This window comes from Diabrotica virgifera, chromosome 3 (assembly GCF_917563875.1).
Source record: "Diabrotica virgifera virgifera chromosome 3, PGI_DIABVI_V3a".
In the NCBI taxonomy this organism is placed as follows: Eukaryota; Metazoa; Arthropoda; class Insecta; order Coleoptera; family Chrysomelidae; genus Diabrotica; species Diabrotica virgifera.
Genome location: NC_065445.1, coordinates 118,284,198 through 118,303,014, shown reverse-complemented (window position 1 = coordinate 118,303,014; position 18,817 = coordinate 118,284,198). Strand labels below are relative to the sequence as shown.

At 33.2% G+C, this 18,817-nt stretch overlaps 2 protein-coding genes across 2 annotated transcripts in view; one reads left to right on the top strand and one right to left on the bottom strand.

Moving 5' to 3' along the window:
* LOC114336532 (centrosomal protein of 162 kDa) overlaps positions 1-18,817 on the bottom strand; it is a 132,672-nt gene that overhangs the window by 65,746 nt on the left and 48,109 nt on the right. The gene's annotated exons all lie outside the window — the stretch shown is intronic.
* Positions 1-18,817, top strand: part of LOC114336535 (carboxypeptidase B) — a 60,027-nt gene that overhangs the window by 1,230 nt on the left and 39,980 nt on the right. Inside the window, exons 2-3 of the mRNA XM_028286908.2 lie at positions 5,419-5,664; positions 12,854-13,036. Of these exons, the coding sequence (XP_028142709.1) occupies positions 5,419-5,664; positions 12,854-13,036 (429 nt within the window). The remainder of the gene's footprint in view (positions 1-5,418; positions 5,665-12,853; positions 13,037-18,817) is intronic.

Sequence of the window (18,817 nt, the reverse complement as noted above, 5' to 3'; positions counted from 1 at the left end):
CTTGTTGTCTCAATTAATTTAATTCAAACAAAATTTTTTTGAACATTGTGTATAAATAATTATTATACAGAATTAAATATCATTTCTAATGAGCTAACGACCCATATTCTCATTTAAAAAAAATCATCTATTACGTCATCACGCCCAGATGGATGACGTCATTAGTATGATATATATGCCAAAAAATTATAATTTAAAAATAAAAATTAACCTGTTTCGAGACTTATCTCCAGAGTCGCCGATTCTCGAGAAAATTAATTTATTCCAACTCAATCGTCCTCACTGTATATTTCTATATAGATCCCACAGCAGACTATGTTTTCTGTGTACAACACATTTTTTTATTTCTTTGTCTGCCATTTGATATTCTCTTTTCAGTTTTACTTGTTTTATCACCTCGTCCAATCTTCATCGTTCTCTTTGTCTTTATCACCTTTAGCAAAATGTCCTGCCCAGGCACCTCTGCAAGATCTTCTTTTTCCTTCCTTATCTATTTCTTCCAGAAATTTGCAAATCAGGAATTCTTCGTACCGGTTGAATAACGACTCGACGTTGAACAGCCCCGAATCATCTTAACCTATGTTCTCCCATTTTGGCATCAATTGGTGCCACCCCTATACTTCCCCTAATATACTCATTCCTAATTTTATTATTTTTTTTTGTTAATTCACTCATCCAGCTAAGCATTCTCATCTCCTCCACATTCATTCGTTGTTTCACTGTCTTTTTAATTGCACAACATTCAGTTCAATATACCATAACTGGTCTTATGGTGGTTTTATATGCCCCCAACATTTTCTATTCTCCCTTACCACTTTAATTTTATTAAACAAACGTATTTAATAACCAAAACAAAAAATAATGTGTGTGTGTACTTTGTACGCACGTAAGAAGTTATACCTACTTCTATTATATGATTTCAAGGAAATAAATAAACTTTAAACAGTTTATTTGGATTTTATTTAAATATTAAACTAATTTTAATACTACGTTTCAAAAACATTTATTAAAACAATACCAAAAATTAAAAAAATGTAAAGTAAGGCAACAACATGAGGTGTTCCTAAAGCGGTCACTCATCCAAAACTTAACCACAGTAAACACTGCTTGACTACGGTTATCGGGCAGCAACCGTTTACGTATGTGTGCTATCTCCGTGGTATACCACGTGATATATACCTTCCCTGGCATTAGGTTGCTCGTATGCGCTTCTGTTTCAGCTTTTGCTACTGCTCCTGCTATATAATTTCTCTTCTCCTTTATTGTTTCCTGAACGGAGCTTGACCATCGGGTTTCTTTATTCGCAAACTTATGATCTGAGGTTTTTTAAGTATTCCAAGAGCAGGAAGCTCTAATAATACTGGACATATTTCCTCAACTTGTAGTAGGACTTCTTTTCATGTTACACCACATTTTTGTTTTTGTAAAACACTAATGAAACAGGCGTTGCATATTTATAATTTTTGTTCGAGATGAAAAACATTCAATAAATTATCATTTTTTACCAAAAACGGAGTTAATATTAAACAATATCATGGATCAGTAGTGTGACCAACTAGTCCGAAAAATCCGGGACATGGCCCGAATTACGAAGTCGTGTCCCGGCGTCCCGGACAAGGCTTTCGGGTAATCCTCATTTTTAATGTTTTGGTAAAATTATATTTTGAAATTTTGAATACGTTACTCTTCTAAGCATTATACCACATTCAACTCGTATGCATGTATATCGTGGTTGGTATTATAGTTATACGAAAACTCAAATTATAATTATCATTACAACCAATTGTGGCAAGGGTGTAGGCGCAAAATCTTGGTCCAATGGTATTTAAATGCATTCATTTTTTTTTCTAATTTTGAGAAAACTATAACAATAAGTATTTTTGAAAAATTTAAAAGCAGAATGAAAGATTACATTATTACCGAGGGACAAAAGTTCCTGAAAACTTCTATAACAGGGGAGTGCAATTAGAACGAAAACATGCAATGTTTCGGAAAAATTCAAACAAGCTTATATTTTTCTAAAACTTTTTTTGTTAGTTTATATACATGTTAAAGTAAAAAGTTCTACTCGCAAATTTGGCCGCTAATTGTTTATTAATTGTTTAACCAATAACAATTGTTTTGTATAAATAATTTTAAAAATATCGTTAAATTCATCATTTTACTTTGATTAAATATGTTTCTATTTTGTTTTTGATTATGCTGAATCCGAATATGGCATTGCGATTTGAAAATTCTTATACAGAAGCTCTTATACAGTGTGTCTGCGTAGCTAGGAACCACATGGAAAACTTTTTATTATCAATTTTACGAAAAAAAGTTATTCTTAATGAAATGCTGTGAATAGTCAAAAATCTAAAACTAAACCATCAGATATCAAATTTTAACAACTTTATACGAGTTATGTCAAAAATATGAATTTCATTAAAGAGTAAAGTACCTTTATATTCCAGCATATCAAAAAATGCTATTATGAAAAGTTGTTTGAAATTAGAAACTATGTCTAAATATACAATTACATCATTCTAATCGAAAAAAAAAATTCAATTTTTTCTCAAATTACGGATACTTTTATCATCATTTTATTACAATTATAATAACTATTTTATTATCACTTTTACGAAAAAAAAGTTATTTTTCATAAAATGCTCTCCCTGGTCTAAAATCTAAGATACAACCATCAGACATCAAACTTTTTTAATTTTATACGAGGTATGTAAAAAATATGAATTTTTCTTAAGAGTTAAGTGCCTTTATTATTCACAATATTTTAATTAAAAGGATGTAATTGAACACTAAAACAATTTTTTAAATCCAAACAACTTTTCTTAATAACATTTTTCGATATTGTGAAATGTAATGGTACTTTACTCTTGAGTGAAATTCATATTTTTTGACATACCTCGTATAACATTAATTAAATTTGATATTTGATGATTGCATCTTAGATTATATACGATGGAGAGTATTTTATAAAGAATAACTTTCTTTCGTAAAACTGATAATAAAAAAGTTATCAATTAATAGGTTCCCAGTTACGCAGACATACTGTATAAGAGCTAAAAAAATTTTTTTTTGCTGAACATTTATTATTGTTGAAGCTTATTATTAAATGTATTTTAGGTAAGTTTTACAGAAAAAAGTTTTGATAACTTTGTACAAACATTTTTTTAGCTGGTGATTTTCGGTTTTTGTATTACATTTTTGTTAGCTTTCTTAATTTTCTTAAAAAGAAATAGTTTATTTCATTTCTAAAGTAAAATAATTTAGTGCATTTTAAAGACTACATCCTAAGCTTTAAACAAGCACTTATAAAACTGTAATAGATCTGTTCAAACTTGAGTAATACCGTCTTAAAGTGGTGGTAATTCTATAAAACGAAGATTTCAAAAATTACATTTTTTGAGACGTCATATCATTTTGAACTAAATTTTTGAGATTTTTTTTGAATGAAACATTATTTAGCAAGATGCTTGAAAGGTAAGTTGTGCAAAACTGAGAGTTTTATAAGAAAAACTGTATTAGTTACACATTTTTAAATCATTTTTAAACAAAATTCATGTAAGGCTCACTTTCCGCCCACATCGTAGTTATGCCCATACATTTTATTTCTTTCTGTTATAACCATAAGATAGCTTAATTATTCTTCTTTCATGTTCAATTTGTAAAATTTCATTTGATCCACTAGTTAAAGAATTACATTAAAATAACTCAAGCATGCACTTTGCCGTACGTTAGTTTACAGTGCGCCAATATTTGTGAGAAGGGTGACTTTAGCGTTACAATTAAAAAATTATAGAAGATACAGATTTAATTTTAGAAAATTCTTTATATAAGGTTTTTTTTGTAAAATTTTTTGAATTTTTCAATGGTCAAGTCAGTTTTTTTCTAAAATTTATATTTCCGGAGTTATTTAAAAAAACATCTAATTTCGTAGTTCATTTGTTTAATAAAAAATGAAGCACCCACTTCTCGAGTAGAACTTTTTGATATGTTGTTTATTAAACATTTCTTAATAAAATTACAAAAAGTTCTATCTTGTTTGATTTTTTCCGAAGTGAAAATCTATATGCACTCCCCTATAATGTTTATTTTAATAAGTTACAACGTTACAGGGGTTAAAAAAAGAGAAAAAATGGTGAGATTTTTAATTTCAAATATTTCATTCAAAAGAAACTTTCTGTTTATTCTAAAGGACATTCGACCATCGGTAATAATATAATCTTTCATTCTGCGTTTAAGTTTTTCAAAAATATTTATTAGTTTTCTTAGGATAAAAAAATGAATGCATTTAAATAACATTGGACCACGATTTTGCGCCTACACCTTTAATCCCATATTAATCTACACATGTCAACATAAAAATGTTAAAATCAATAAAATGACGATATTAAAGTTCTATGTTTAAAAAATGGCCCGATTTTCTTTAAAAAGTCCCAGATTTCAGGTATTTTTTCAGCCTTGTCCCGAATTCGACTGAACTGGAGTTGGACACACTAGGATCAGTGACAGATATCTGTATCATTAAAATATATGCCATTGGGAATAAAACTAGTCGTACAAAAGAACAATTTTCGATGACCTTTTCTGTATATAATCGCAACTTTTTTATAATTTGTGCCACGATTATCATCATCATCATCTTGGTGCTACAGCCCTTAGAGGGCCTCGACCTTATCAAGCTTTCTACGCCATTTTGTTCTGTCCCTTGCTTGCATTTTCCAGTTGCCAACTCCGATCTTCTCGGCATTTTGTGTTACCCCGTCCATTCATATTACGCCTCCATATTCCGTTCTCACAGACTGCTCCGAATATCTTGCGTACCACTTTTCTTTCAAAAATCGATAGAGCGGATTCATCTGTTTTAGTTAGCGTCCATGCCTCTGATCCATATGTGAGAACGGGGACTATCAATGTTCTATACAGCCTTATACGAGTTTTTTTAGACAGACGTTTGTTAGATAAGTACTTCGATATACCATGATAACACCTGTTTGCAATTATTATTCGCCTTTTTATTTCCTCAGATGTGTTATTATTGGGGTTAACCGATGTCCCTAGATATATGAACTCTTTGACCGCTTCGAAGTTTTGCTCATTTATGATTAGATCTGCGTCAACCATAACATGATTAGATCTTGTGTCACGATACCTCTATCTAATAATTAGATTAGATTAGATTATTAGACAGAGGATTGGGACTTTCGGCCCACGGTAATAATGTAATCTTTAATTCTGCGTTTAAATTTTTCAAAGATACTTATTAGTTTTCTCAGAACTCAAAAAAATGAATGCATTTAAAAAGCATTGGCCCAAAATGTTGCGCCTACACTCTTATTAAAAAATGTAAATATGCTGATGCTTTATTAAATTATTATAACCCGTTCACCACTGATAATTTAAACTTATATTTTTTAGTTCCATCATTTGAAATTCGAGAAGAAAATGGATTTCCACTCAATCTTGAGCCAGTATTGGTTGAAGAACCCAAATATGATGTAAAAAATATCGATGATGGTATAGAGCAAGACAACAGCGACATCAATCCGGAACTTTCTCCACAAGGCAGAATATCATACAGTGGAAATCAATTGTGGAAAGCTAGTATAGACATATTTGATAACGACCAAATTCGCGTGGTAGCCAATCTCAGAGATGCTCATCGTAAGTAAACATTTTGTGACTTTCAAATTTATTGTTCTGATGTAATTACACAAAAAAATCAACACAAAATCAATTGTTACGAGGTTTGTTCAATTGAAACCCATCTTTGGTAAGAAGTAGTACAGTAAGTAGTAGTAAGTATAGTAGAGTCTAGTGCCGACCACTGGACGGGTAACACGCGTGCGAGCGGAGCGGAGCAGAGAAGCAGCGAAGAGAAGCCAACGAGTAGTGGGGATTGTTCGGCTGGGGACTTTTTAGTCCTACCTCGAATGTAAGCGAGGTAACAGTTGAGCGTTTTCACTCTCCGAGGCGAGAAGACGACGAGGAGCCAACGGTGAAAGAGGTTGTACGATTAGCAGGAATTTTCATTCCATCACGAATGTAAGCGTGATAGCGAAATCGTGCACTTCTAAGCCTTAGGCAAGAAGGAGAGGCAAATGCCGATCGACTGGATGTGGTGAAACTTAGGGAATTTGATTTTATTGGATTCTCTGAGACGCCACAGCTAGAGATCGGTTAGCAGAAGAAGCAAAGCGGGCTCGACGGGAGCCCGCTACGGGATTTTTACTGTGCCTCCGTAAGGGTAGACACTGCAAGGTGTAGTTCTATGGAATCTACATCGGGCAGCCCCGGCCCCTAGGTCAGTAAAAACGAGAACATCAAGAGGATCCCGTACCCAGTTCTGTCTGGGTACGTGAACAACCGCGATAGGGGTAGGGAAACCAACCCTGAAGCCGAGCTGGCGTCGGGCCAGTCGGCGGAAAAAAAGGTTCGCCAAGATTAGGGATTCTCCCCCCCAGACGATTGATCGAGCTAAGTCTCGATCACCCCCCCCCCCCCCTATGGCCACTCCGCCAACACATGAAGATCCACGCAAAGTGGATCTTAGACTTTTTCAGGAACAACAAACCGATGAAAGCGAAGAGGAAACCGAAGAAGATACCGAGATGAAATCCGAGGAAGACTCAAGAGAGGAACTTGTGGAAAGAGGACTTAAGGAGTTAGACAAACTTCGCCTACAGACAATCGAGATGAAACTAGAAATGACTAGAATGGAAAAAGAAGGAGCAGAGCGACTAACAGAGCGATTAACAGAAGACCTGAGAAGGATGAAAGACCTGCACACGAAGCAACTGAAGGAAAAGGACGAAGAAATAGCCCGACAAAAGACCGAAAGAGCGGAACTACAGGAATCGATGAGAAGGACGAAAGACCAGCTTGCGAAGCAATTGAAGGAAAAGGACGAAGAAATAACCCGACAAAAGACCAAAAGAGCGGAACTACAAGAATCGACGATGAAGATGAAGAGCCAGATGAACGAACTGACCGAAGAGCTACGAGAAGCCCAGAAAAACCTGATGCTAGAACGCCAAAAACAGGCAAAGCCCATACCGAAGGTAGAAAATAACCCAGCGACCGATAAGCCACCGCCGATTAAAAAACCGAGGGCAAAAGAAAACTTCCCACCACTGTCACGAAGACCAAGCACAGATGGTGAGACGCCTGCCTTGGGGCGATCTGACGATTCAGAGACAGAGGACATGGTAACAAACGAAGATACCACCGTGCTGCCCGAACAACAGGCAACACTTCACAGACAGCCGCCTGTAATTAAATTACAGAGCGTGAATGAGACAGGTGCTATCCTCACCATAGCCCAAAGACTAAAAGTCTATACGACTAACAAAATCTCCAGGAGCGGTAAAGAAACACTCATCCAGGCGAAAAACCTAGAAGATTACAAGAAAATGGTGAGGGTAATAGAAGAATACGCAAAGGCACACAAGGACAAAATGCTACAATGGGTAGCCTTCCCAGTAGACGAGGATAAAAAACCCAAAGTGGTTTTAAAAGGATTGCCCTCAAATACCACCGAGGAGGAAATCCAAGAAGAGATGGAAGCAAGACACCAAATAGTCTGCCAAGCAGCCAAGAATATGACCACAAGAGTCGGTCCCAAAAGGCAGTTACCGATGTTCGTACTGACTCTGAATCGTGAGGACGTAGAAAAGGCTAAGCTGATCACCAATCTGTGTCACATGAAGATAGAGGTAGTAGACCTAAGAAAAGCGACAGAGCCAACGCAGTGCTTCAACTGCCAAGGCTTCCACCATGCGCAGAACGCGTGTCACAAACACCCCAAATGCGTGAAATGCGGAGAAGACCACGACACGAAGACCTGTAAAAGACCCAGGGAAACAAAGGCAACCTGCGCAAACTGCAAAGGAAGTCACCCCGCAAGCTACAGAGGATGCCCGAGAAGTCCAACCTGGTATAGACCACCACAACAGAGGCCACAACAACAGATCTACAGACGACAACAAGCAAACGGAGTCTCCTATGCCAAAGTCACGCAGGGCGAAAACCAACAAGCCACCACAGCGATCCTCCCAGACGAAGAATACCTGGTCAAACTAGTCACCAACATAGTGACCACGGTAGTCCAGGAAACCATCCGAGATACCAGACAGATGATCAGGTAAAACCACAATACAATTAAAAAAAAAGGCGTAAGCCACCAAAAAAATCACACAAAATAAAAAAACCAACATAAAATTAGAGCGTCAAGCCATTGGACGGAGCCCATTAGGACTCGGTACAATGGCTTGGAGCCCAAGCAAGCAATTTTAGTTCCCGCGGATAAGTAAATAAGAGGATAAAAGGCTTAGAGCGCTTAACGCTGGCCTAGTTTTGCATTCGATTAGGGTACCACATTGGAATCCTATTACCCAGGGTTCCATTGTGAAGAGCATTTGGCTGATAGTTGTGCCCCTATCGCGCATAAGCGTGCTATAGGGGGGAAAGGGATGGCCTGGGGCATTGGAGCGAGGTGGGGTGATCCCTGTATTTATACTCGGGCCAAAACACCTCGCCCCAATGAATTGTTACACCCGAATGTCCTTTTTTTTCGAAAGGGTGAACATCTCCCATGGGTCGGGTTGAATCAAATTGCTTGCTTGCTTGCATCTTTGGTAAGTTTACATTTAGAAACAATTGTAGGTAAACACCAAGGGCGCCCATATAAAAATTTTTAGGGGGGGGGCCAAACGTGAAGATGTTGCTCATTACATTTTGTATATTTCGGATGACAATATATACAGTAGACTCTCTCTATAACGAACACGGATATAACGAGGTTTCGCTTATAACGAGGTACATTAGGTGTCCCATGAAATTCTTATTGAACTATAACGCTCTATAACGAGGCATATTTGGTTATAAAGAGGAAAATTTAAATCGAAGAATACTTGTCTTTACCTGTTTTTAGCGTTGTAATGGTCATAAATAAATAAATGCCCCAACTACCTGTACATAGAAATGCCCAACATCTGTCTTATTATCGAGGCCAGTGCTATAATAAACTCGGCCACCTGTAATAAACATCTGCCTGTTTATCGACCGATATTGAATACTATAGGAAATTTACAATTTATGGCGGCGAAGTCTCATTGTTCACTGTTCAGGTTGACCATCGACACATAATAAACTACGTAAGAGGCATCAAAAGATTTCAATATTATTATTGTTTGATATAACGAGATCCGCTTACTTATAACGAGATAATTAATTCACCATTTCAGTTCTCGTTATAGAGGGAGTCTACTGTAGTTTAAACCACCTAAAAACCCTAGTTTGAACCCTGTTGTGAGGAATTATTCATACATTTAAACACTAGACCAAGTTTTTAAATGGAAATGTCATGGGTACCACAAAAGTTGAGCCTCTCTTTAAAACCCGTTTGAAAAGAATACAATGCTTGCAAAGCCTTCCCTTCAACTTTGGCGAGCAGACTAACCAAGAGTATGTGTCGAACCAAGTTTTTACTTTAAAATCTTAAAAAGGAGCCCCCTTTATTTTTGCAGATATAGAATCCTTATGAAAAATAAGGCACACATATTCCAAACATTTTTAGAATTGTTGATAGATGGCGCAAATAAATCGCATTTTCCGAATATAGCGCCATCCGTCAACAATTCTAAAAAAGTTCGAATAAATGTTACTTATTTTTTGAGGAGGAAACTCAATCTGCAAGAAAAAACGGGGGTTCCTATTTAAGATTTTAAAGTTAACTCTCACCCCACCTCCAGAGTGTGGAATGAAAAATCCTGTTTGGTGTCATTCTATAGATTTTTGAAAAATATTAAACACGTGTTTTTTAGTTTTATTTGGAAGTACATATATTTCTCGAGATATTAGACCGTTTCTATAATTTTGCTGTGGTATCAAGATATACCGTTTTTTCCGATTATAGCGCTATCTAGGTATCCACAATTCGCAAAATGGCTCGAATAAAATTTGCTTATTTTTACAAGGAAAATCCAAATCTGCAACAAAAATTAGAGGTTCCATTTAAGATTTTAAAGTTACCCCCGCTCCACACCCAGGGGTTGAAGTGGTGGACTTGTTTAGTGTCATCGCATAGATTATTGAAAATTATTGAACACGTATTTTTCAGTTTTTCGATCCGATGTTCATTTCGCGAATTATTCGGCCTTTACGCTACTTTTGGGACACCCTGTATATAACACTCATTCATCATGAAAGATCACCTGTTTTTCATTTAAATAAAATTGTTCTGTTCATCATAATGCACACTTTAAAAATAATCTACTTACTAAAAAAATACTTTTGCAAACTAAAATTTGACTATGTTCAATAAATTTTAAAAATTATTTTTCAGTATGAATTTTTTCAAAATATAAAATATAATTTTTAACTTTATACCAGTTGTTAAAGACAAATGGCTCATTAGTGATTATCGATCAGAGATCGGAATTCTTGCTGATATGGTTTTTTTGCAGTATAAATGATTCATTTAATTTGTAATTTTGGGTGTCGATTACAGTGTATATGTTTCCCACGCCTCTAATCTCTGTCAATGTTTTTGTTAGTAGCATACCGTGATTGTGGGAAATGTGTATTATGCACATTCCATACAGACCACTGTCGCAGACACAAAGATTTTCTGTTAAACTATTAATAACTACCCAATATGTGAATTTTTTTTATTAATAAATATGTTGTTTCCAATTTATCTCTCAAAATTATCCAATAATGTTTTGACAAAAATGCGTTTATGTAATATAAATTTAATTTTTTTTCTTTCCCGAAAAGCTAGGGGGGGCCACGGCCCCCCCTGCCCGTGTGTATGGGCGCCTATGGTAAACACTTAACTGTTTTAATAAGTAAGTTTTAATACAATGATAGTTATGTTTGTAAACGTCATACCGACCAGTTCGTATCATTTGTACATAGCTGCGATTTTAAGTACTGTGACTTAAAAATGGCGCTTACAGTTGATCTCAAACGTGATTATGAAATGACAGAAAAAAAAGTACGTCCATGATTACTATATATTATAGGGTGAGGCAGATAAAGGGCCTATTAGAAATATCTCGAGAACTAAAGGCAACTGAATTATGAAAATTGGAATAAGGGGGTTTTGAAAAGTGATCTATTTAATGAAAATATTTTCATCTATTTGCTACTTCCGGTTATACCGGAAGTTGCTTATAACTTCATTTTTTTTGTAATAGGACACCCTGTATATTTTTACATTTTTGGATTCTCCTCGATTTCTTCTTTCTTAAAATATAAGGTTTTGTTACATTATACAGGGTAGGTTAAAAAATAATTACGTTTTTTTATTAATTTCGTACTAATATTCACACCCTGTAGGATTGTAGTAGTTTGACATAAAAAACTCTATTTTTGTTCAAATGATTTTTAATATAGTCTAATATTGTTAACAATTATAAGTATAGCTAAATTTTTAATTTTAGTATACAGGGTGGGTCGAAACTCGGAATGAGTATTTTCTGAGTTTTCTTAAATGGAACACCCTATATTTTAGTATTGTGATGAAATGATAGTTCACGGTACTTTTTTACTTCTTAAGCATTCCCTATACCTAACTGCTTTAATTTGTGCTTAATTGTTAATCGTACTACCAGTCTTAACTTCGTTGGTATTTTGATATCTCAACCATTATTGTCAATTTTAAGTATCAGTCTAGATTAATATGTATTTATTTCCAAAAAATTATTTGTTATTGAATATTTTCACGGCCAACCTAATACAATTTCACATATTTTGTGTTGCAATTAATGTTTATCTTGAATCAACAATAACTCACAAATTGAAGCAGTTAGGTATAGGGAATGCTTAAGAAATTAAAAAGTACCATAAAATAACATTTCATTACAATACTAAAATACAGTGTGTTCCAATTAAGAAAACTCAGAAAATACTCATTCCGAGTTTCGACCAACCCTGTATACTAAAATGAAAAATTTAACTATACCAATAAATCCCAACAATAGACTATATTAAAAATCATTTAAACATAAATAAAGTTTATTATGTTAAACTACTACAATCTTGCAGGGTGCGAATTTTGCTACGAAATTAATAAGAAAATGTAATTATCTTTTAACCTACCTTGTATAATATTACAAAACCTTATATTTTAAGAAAGAAGAAATCGAGGAGAATCTAAAAATGTAAAAATATACAGGGTGTCCCATTAAAAAAAACGAAGTTACAATCAACTTCCGGTATAACCGGAAGTAGCAAAGAGACCAAAATATTTTCATTAAATAGTTCACACCTCAAAACCCCTATATTTTAATTTTCATGATTTTCTTACCTTTAGTTCTCGAGATATTTCTAATAGGCCCTTTATCTGCCTCACCCTGTATAACTTCAAAAATTATGTATTCGTTGGAGGGTATTTCCATATTAAAGCCACTTACACTTATAGATGTATAATTGGTTGACAATTACAATACTCTAAATGGATAACCAATCCACGATGCGAATAAAGATAATTTGAAACAAAAGTAATCTATCGTGACAGTACTTGCACAATCTTAACGGATAAAATGACAATTGTAATTGAGGCCATGAGAACCAGAGTGGCCTAACTGATAAGAACATTACTTTACATAATTAAATCAAATGATCAGAAGCTAACAATGTCCAATTGTTTTAGTAAATGCATGTTGACCAAGAATCATTATTGGTCATCTGCATGTCTATTCCCCATATAATGGAGAACGACACAATGAAGCTGACGCTGAACATTCCAAAAATCATAACCAAATTAAAATTAATTATTGCAGCACTTGTTTCAAAACAGCTTAGTGAATTTTTTTTATTGTATTCATTCATTTATTCTATTTTTTAGATATTTCGATGTGGGGAGGAAATAGAACTAGTCTCGACTTTCTAGTAAAGCCGAACTCTGTAGATACAGTCAAAGACACGTTAAAACGCAAACATATAAACTATGATGTAGTTATGCAAGATGTACAAAAAGCTATTGACGAAGAAAACCCACCCCACTTAGAAGAAAATGAAGACAGACAAGGTAAGGTTGGTTATAATATTAGGTATGTTTGAATGTATGAATCTATATACTTCTTCTTCCTCTTTATAAGCAATTCTGCTTATCCATTAGCATTAGCGGATTGATACCTCTATGGAAGGTTGTCACTCAGTGGCGTGCGGTGACTTTTTCGAAATAGGAAGCGATTCAATAAGGATATAAAAATATTTTCTTAAGGGTCGAGGGTCGAGCAACTTTCCACCTGATAACACTCTGATGCGCAGGGGCTCTCTATCAGCAAAGTACTTAATTATGTGAGACGTCCTGCGTACAAGGACTCACACACTAAATCCGTGACGCGTGAATGCGTGAGGCACTCTATTCCCGCTATTTCTAGTGACTAGTGACCTATCATTGATCTGTATTGCTAGCTCGGGACTTGAGTCCTCGCGCCGGGCTTGGTTTTCTAAAGAAGAATCATATTTAAAAAAAAATATACTCCGAGGCATTTTCCACAACACACAACTTTCACTAAAATGACACTTATTAGTACTCGAGGTCTATTCTCCTATCAACTTCTGATTATTGTTGAATGCAGTCTTTTTTAATGGATAATAGGGCTAACTTTCAAAGTCTGTCTTCGCTTGTTGAATTTCTTTTAAACTCTTAATTTGAAACTTTTAATGCATCTTAATACTGCAAAACTTCGTTCAACTGATGCACTTGTGGCTGGGATAGTTAGTAGTACTAATTCACACAACTTGACCACTTCACACAGCGACTTGTTTAAACCAGTAGTTATAAAGAAATCCCAGATTTCTGGGTATTTCTTTATCATTCATGTCAGTTCTTTCATAAATGATACTTAACTGAGAATGCAAAGCTTTATCATGCAAAGATTATTTAATCGTAATGACATAAATTCCTCTGTGGGAAATTTTGATGAATTATAATTAGAAATATTAAGATTATATATAATTCTACAAATTTTAAATCGTTAAAATTTTGAAAGCTAGAATTCATTTGGTGTAGAATATTATCAAAAGGTCTCTTTGTTTCCTCTGTTTTCTCTGTCTCCGAAATTATCAATCTTCATTATTTTTCTTTCATGTTCAAACCCCATATGTTCAGTTTTATCCCAAATATTTTTAAACTGCTCTCGTTTTTTTAATTATCGTATTAATAAAGTCATCAATTTGTCTTATACAAAATGCAATACCATTTGATTTCTGTAAAATGTCAAATAAAAGATCAGTAAAAGGAAATATCTCTGAAAAAAATTTAAATCCAAATATTCTTTAAGCGAATGTATGTAATACCGTTGATTGAAATAATACCTAAGCAGCCCTTAGCAGCAGTAACAGTCGGAGCATCTCACTTTCGGGAAGGCGATACGACGAGCGCTTCCATGGCATACCAAAATTCGCGCGACTAGTGGCTGCGGTCATTGAACCCTGACCAATTTTAAAACGGACAACTGCATGACAAGCGGCGATTTTGAGATGCGCTTCTGCCAGGAGTGGACCAAATAGTTGAATTGTGTGCATATTGAGTTCGTTCGTACGCGATTAATTTTTAATATTTTTCAATGCCTATTGGCTAGGTAATATGTAGATTATTTGGATTAGGGAAAAAATTTTATTATTAAATATTAATTAATAATATATTTTCTTATATCGACGAATAAATAGGGAAGCGGCGCTTCCCCCGCTTCCATGGACCGCACGCCTCTGTGTCACTCCATCTTTTGCAGCGTCGGCCGATATTTCTTCTAACGATTGGTGATTTATCTCTTGCTATTTTGACCACACGTATCTCCCCCATTCTGCTTACGTGGTTATTCCATTCTTTTTTCTATTTACTGTCCATTCGTTTATACACTATATAGGGGAGTGCATATAGATTTTCACTTCGGAAAAAATCAAACAAGATAGAACTTTTTGTAATTTCGTTAAGAAATGTTTAATAAACAACATATCAAAAAGTTCTACTCGAGAAGTGGGTGCTTCATTTTTTATTAAACAAATGAACTGTGAAATTAGATGTTTTTTTTAAATAACTCCGAAAATATATATTTTAGAAAAAAACTGATTTGACCATTGAAAAATTCAGAAAATTTTACAAAAAAAACCTTATATAAAGAATTTTCTAAAATTAAATCTGTATCTTCTATAATTTTCTATTTATAACGCTAAAGTCGCCCTTCTCGTAAACATTGGCGCACTGTAAACTAACGTACGGCGAAGTGCACGGTTGAGTAATTTTAATGTAATTCTTTAACAAATTGATCAAATAAAATTTTACAAATTGAACATGAAAGAAGAATAAATAAGCTATTTTTTGGTTATAATAGAAAGAAATAAAATGTATGGGCATAAGTACGGTGTGGGCGGAAAGTGAGCCTTACATGAATTTTGTTTAAAAATGATTTAAAAATGTGTAACTATTACAATTTTTCTTATAAAACTCTCAATTTTGTACAACTTACATTTCAAGCATCTTTCTAAATGATGTTTCATTAAAAAAAATCTCAAAAATTTAATTCAAATGATATGACGTCTCAAAAATAGTAATGTTTGAAATCTTCGTAGTTTTATAGAATTACCACCACTTTAAGACGGTATTACTCAAGTTTGAACAGATCTATTATTACAGTTTTATAAGTTCTTTTTTAAAGCTTAGGATGTAATCTTTAAAATTCACTAAATTATTTTACTTTAGAAATGAAATAAACTATTTCTTTTTAAGAAAATTAAGAAAGATAACAAAAATGTAATACAAAAACCGAACATTACCAGCTAAAAAAATGTTTATATAAAGTGATCAAAACTTTTTTCTGCAAAACTTACCTAAAATACATTTAATAATAAGCTTCAACAATAACCAATGTTCAGCAAAAAATTTTTTTTTAGCTCTTATACAGTACGTCTGCGTAACTTGGAACCTATTGATAACTTTTTTTTATCAGTTTTACGAAAAAAAGTTATTCTTTATAAAATACTCTGCATCGTATATAATTTAAGATGCAATCATCAAATATCAAATTTAATTAATGTTATACGAGGTATGTCAAAAAATATGAATTTCACTCAAGAGTAAAGTACCTTTACATTTCACAATATCGAAAATTGTTATTAAGAAAAGTTGTTTGGAATTAAAAATTTGTTTTAGTGTTCAATTACATCCTTCTAATTAAAATATTGTGAATAATAAAGGCACTTAACTCTTAAGAAAAGTTCATATTTTTTAAATACCTCGTATAAAATTAAAAAAGTTTGATATCTGATGATTGTATCTTAGATTTTAGACCAGGGAGAGCATTTTATGAAGAATAACTTTTTTTCGTTAAAGTGATAATAAAATAGTTACCATAATTGTAATAAAATGATGATGAGTACCCGTAATTTGAAAAAAAATTGATTTTTTTTTTTTTTTTTTTTCGATTAGAATGATGTAATTGTAATTAACTATTTTCTATGGGAAATAAGCCACAATTTTACTAAAAAATGAATTTATTAACGTTTCGAAGCCCAAATCGGGTTTCGTTGTCAAAATACAAAATACTTATGTAATTGTATATTTAGACATAGTTTCTAATTTCAAAAAACTTTTCATAATAGCATTTTTTGATATTCTGGAATATAAAGGTACTTTACTCTTTAACGAAATTCATATTTTTGACATAACTCGTATAAAATTGATCAAATTTGATATCTGATGGTTGAGTTTTAGATTTTTGACTATACAGAGCATTTTATTAAGAATAACTTTTTTCGTAAATTGATAATAAAAAAGTTTTCCATGTGGTTCCTAGCTACGCAGACACACTGTAAAGAGCTTCTGTATAAGAATTTTCAAATTGCAATGCCATATTCGGATTAAGCATAATCAAAAACAAAACAGAAACATATTTGATCAAAGTAAAATAATGAATTTATCGATATTTTTAAAATTATTTATACAAAACAAGTGTTATTGTTTAAACAATTAATAAACAATTAGCGGTCAAATCATCGAGTAGAAATTTTTACTTTAACGTGTATATAAACTAACACAAAACGTTTTAGAAAAATATAAGCTTGTTTGAATTTTTTCGAAACAATGCATGTTTTCGTTCTAAGTGCAATCCCCTAATACGTTAAATTGTCTTTTAATGTCTTCACATAATTATTTATTATTTTAATAATAAATTTTGTATCTGGGACTTTTCTCTTTTCTTTAAGAGATGTCACTACAGCGTCCTAAAAGTGGATTTTAAACTATTTTTGAAATTCCACTTAAATAAAATAGTTTGGTTTCGTTTTGATTCAGAGGTGTGGTGTGCACTCAGTTCTACTGAGGACGTCGTAACACAGAAACAGCTGTCTGGAGATTGTGTATCGCCTCTGAATCGAAAGGAAACATAAACTATCTTTCACTTTTATGTTTACTCAGATTTTGAGTATTAGGAACTTCCTTTCGGACATTTTCCTAGACGAATGAAAGCGGAATCTGACTGCATATTGTAGAGTCCTTTTCGCTTTCTTTATTCGTCGTCTCTCATCTTATAAATTGTAAAAGTCAGAGATTAAGGATGTTACCAGAAAGGGGTTCCAATGTTCCAATAAGAAAAGTTTCAGATTTAAATAATTATTTCTTATTATTTTAATAATGCATTTTGTGTCTGGGACTTTTCTCTTTTCTTTATTTTATTTCCATTACTTGTTCAACACTGATACCAACAATTTCTATTTTACATCTGATTGGTTCTTTACTGATTAGGTACTATTAGTTTAGTTTTCTGAGAGTTTTCTGAGTATACGTCTAGGCAAGAATTACTGCGCATATTAAAGCCGTCCGATTCACAGCGCTTCATGTCGATGGCCTAGAAGCAATACCTCGTAAGTACCAAAAATCACGCTTTTGGCGCCGCAATACTGACATACACCTTTTCTACCAATCGCCAGACTGGTAAACTTTATAATATAAACTTGCAAAACAATATTTTACGTTATAATCGACATTAACTACCCTAGCAAAATAAACACATACGAGGTATTGCACGTCAAAATATTTAGGTGAGGTATTGACACATGATGAAAATTACGATATTCATTGCTTTACGCCTTTATACTTTTGGTGATTGGTAGAAAAGGTTTAAATCAGTACTGCGGCGCCAAATGCGTGATTTTTGAATTTTTGGTACTTACGAGGTATTGCTTCTATGCCATCGATGTGACACAATGGATTTTTGTTAACGGAACCAAGAGATTTTGGTTAACAAAGAGTTATAGACTAGGAGCCGGTATAGGTAAAATTTGCTAATCCTTTTAGGCACATAAGACCCTATAACTTAAATAGAATAGAATAGAATAGAATAGAAATATGCTTTATTGTCACTGAAAATTATACAAATTTTATGGACAAAGCTTAATTAAAGTCAGAAAAAAATAAATAAATAATATCTAACAATAACAATAACAAATACAATTTTCTGAAATTTGATAAATCGTCAATATAAAAAAAATATACATAAATACAAAATATAAGTTAATAAAGTAAAAGAAAAAAAAACAAAATCGATATATTGCAACAATTTATAGAAATTGCAAAGTGAACATACAACAAAGTAAACTATTTATAGACATAGGAACTAATAAGTTTAAGCTGCTGCATGTGACACCCACATATAGATAAGTTTGGTTACTTGTACATTACTGTAATTTCTTAGTTAGTCATTAAGAAACTCTTCTACTGAATAATATGGTCTTTTAGATAGATGAGCTTTTGTCATTTTACGGAACTTGGGGAAAGATGTTGCAGATTTGAGTTGTAAAGGAAGAT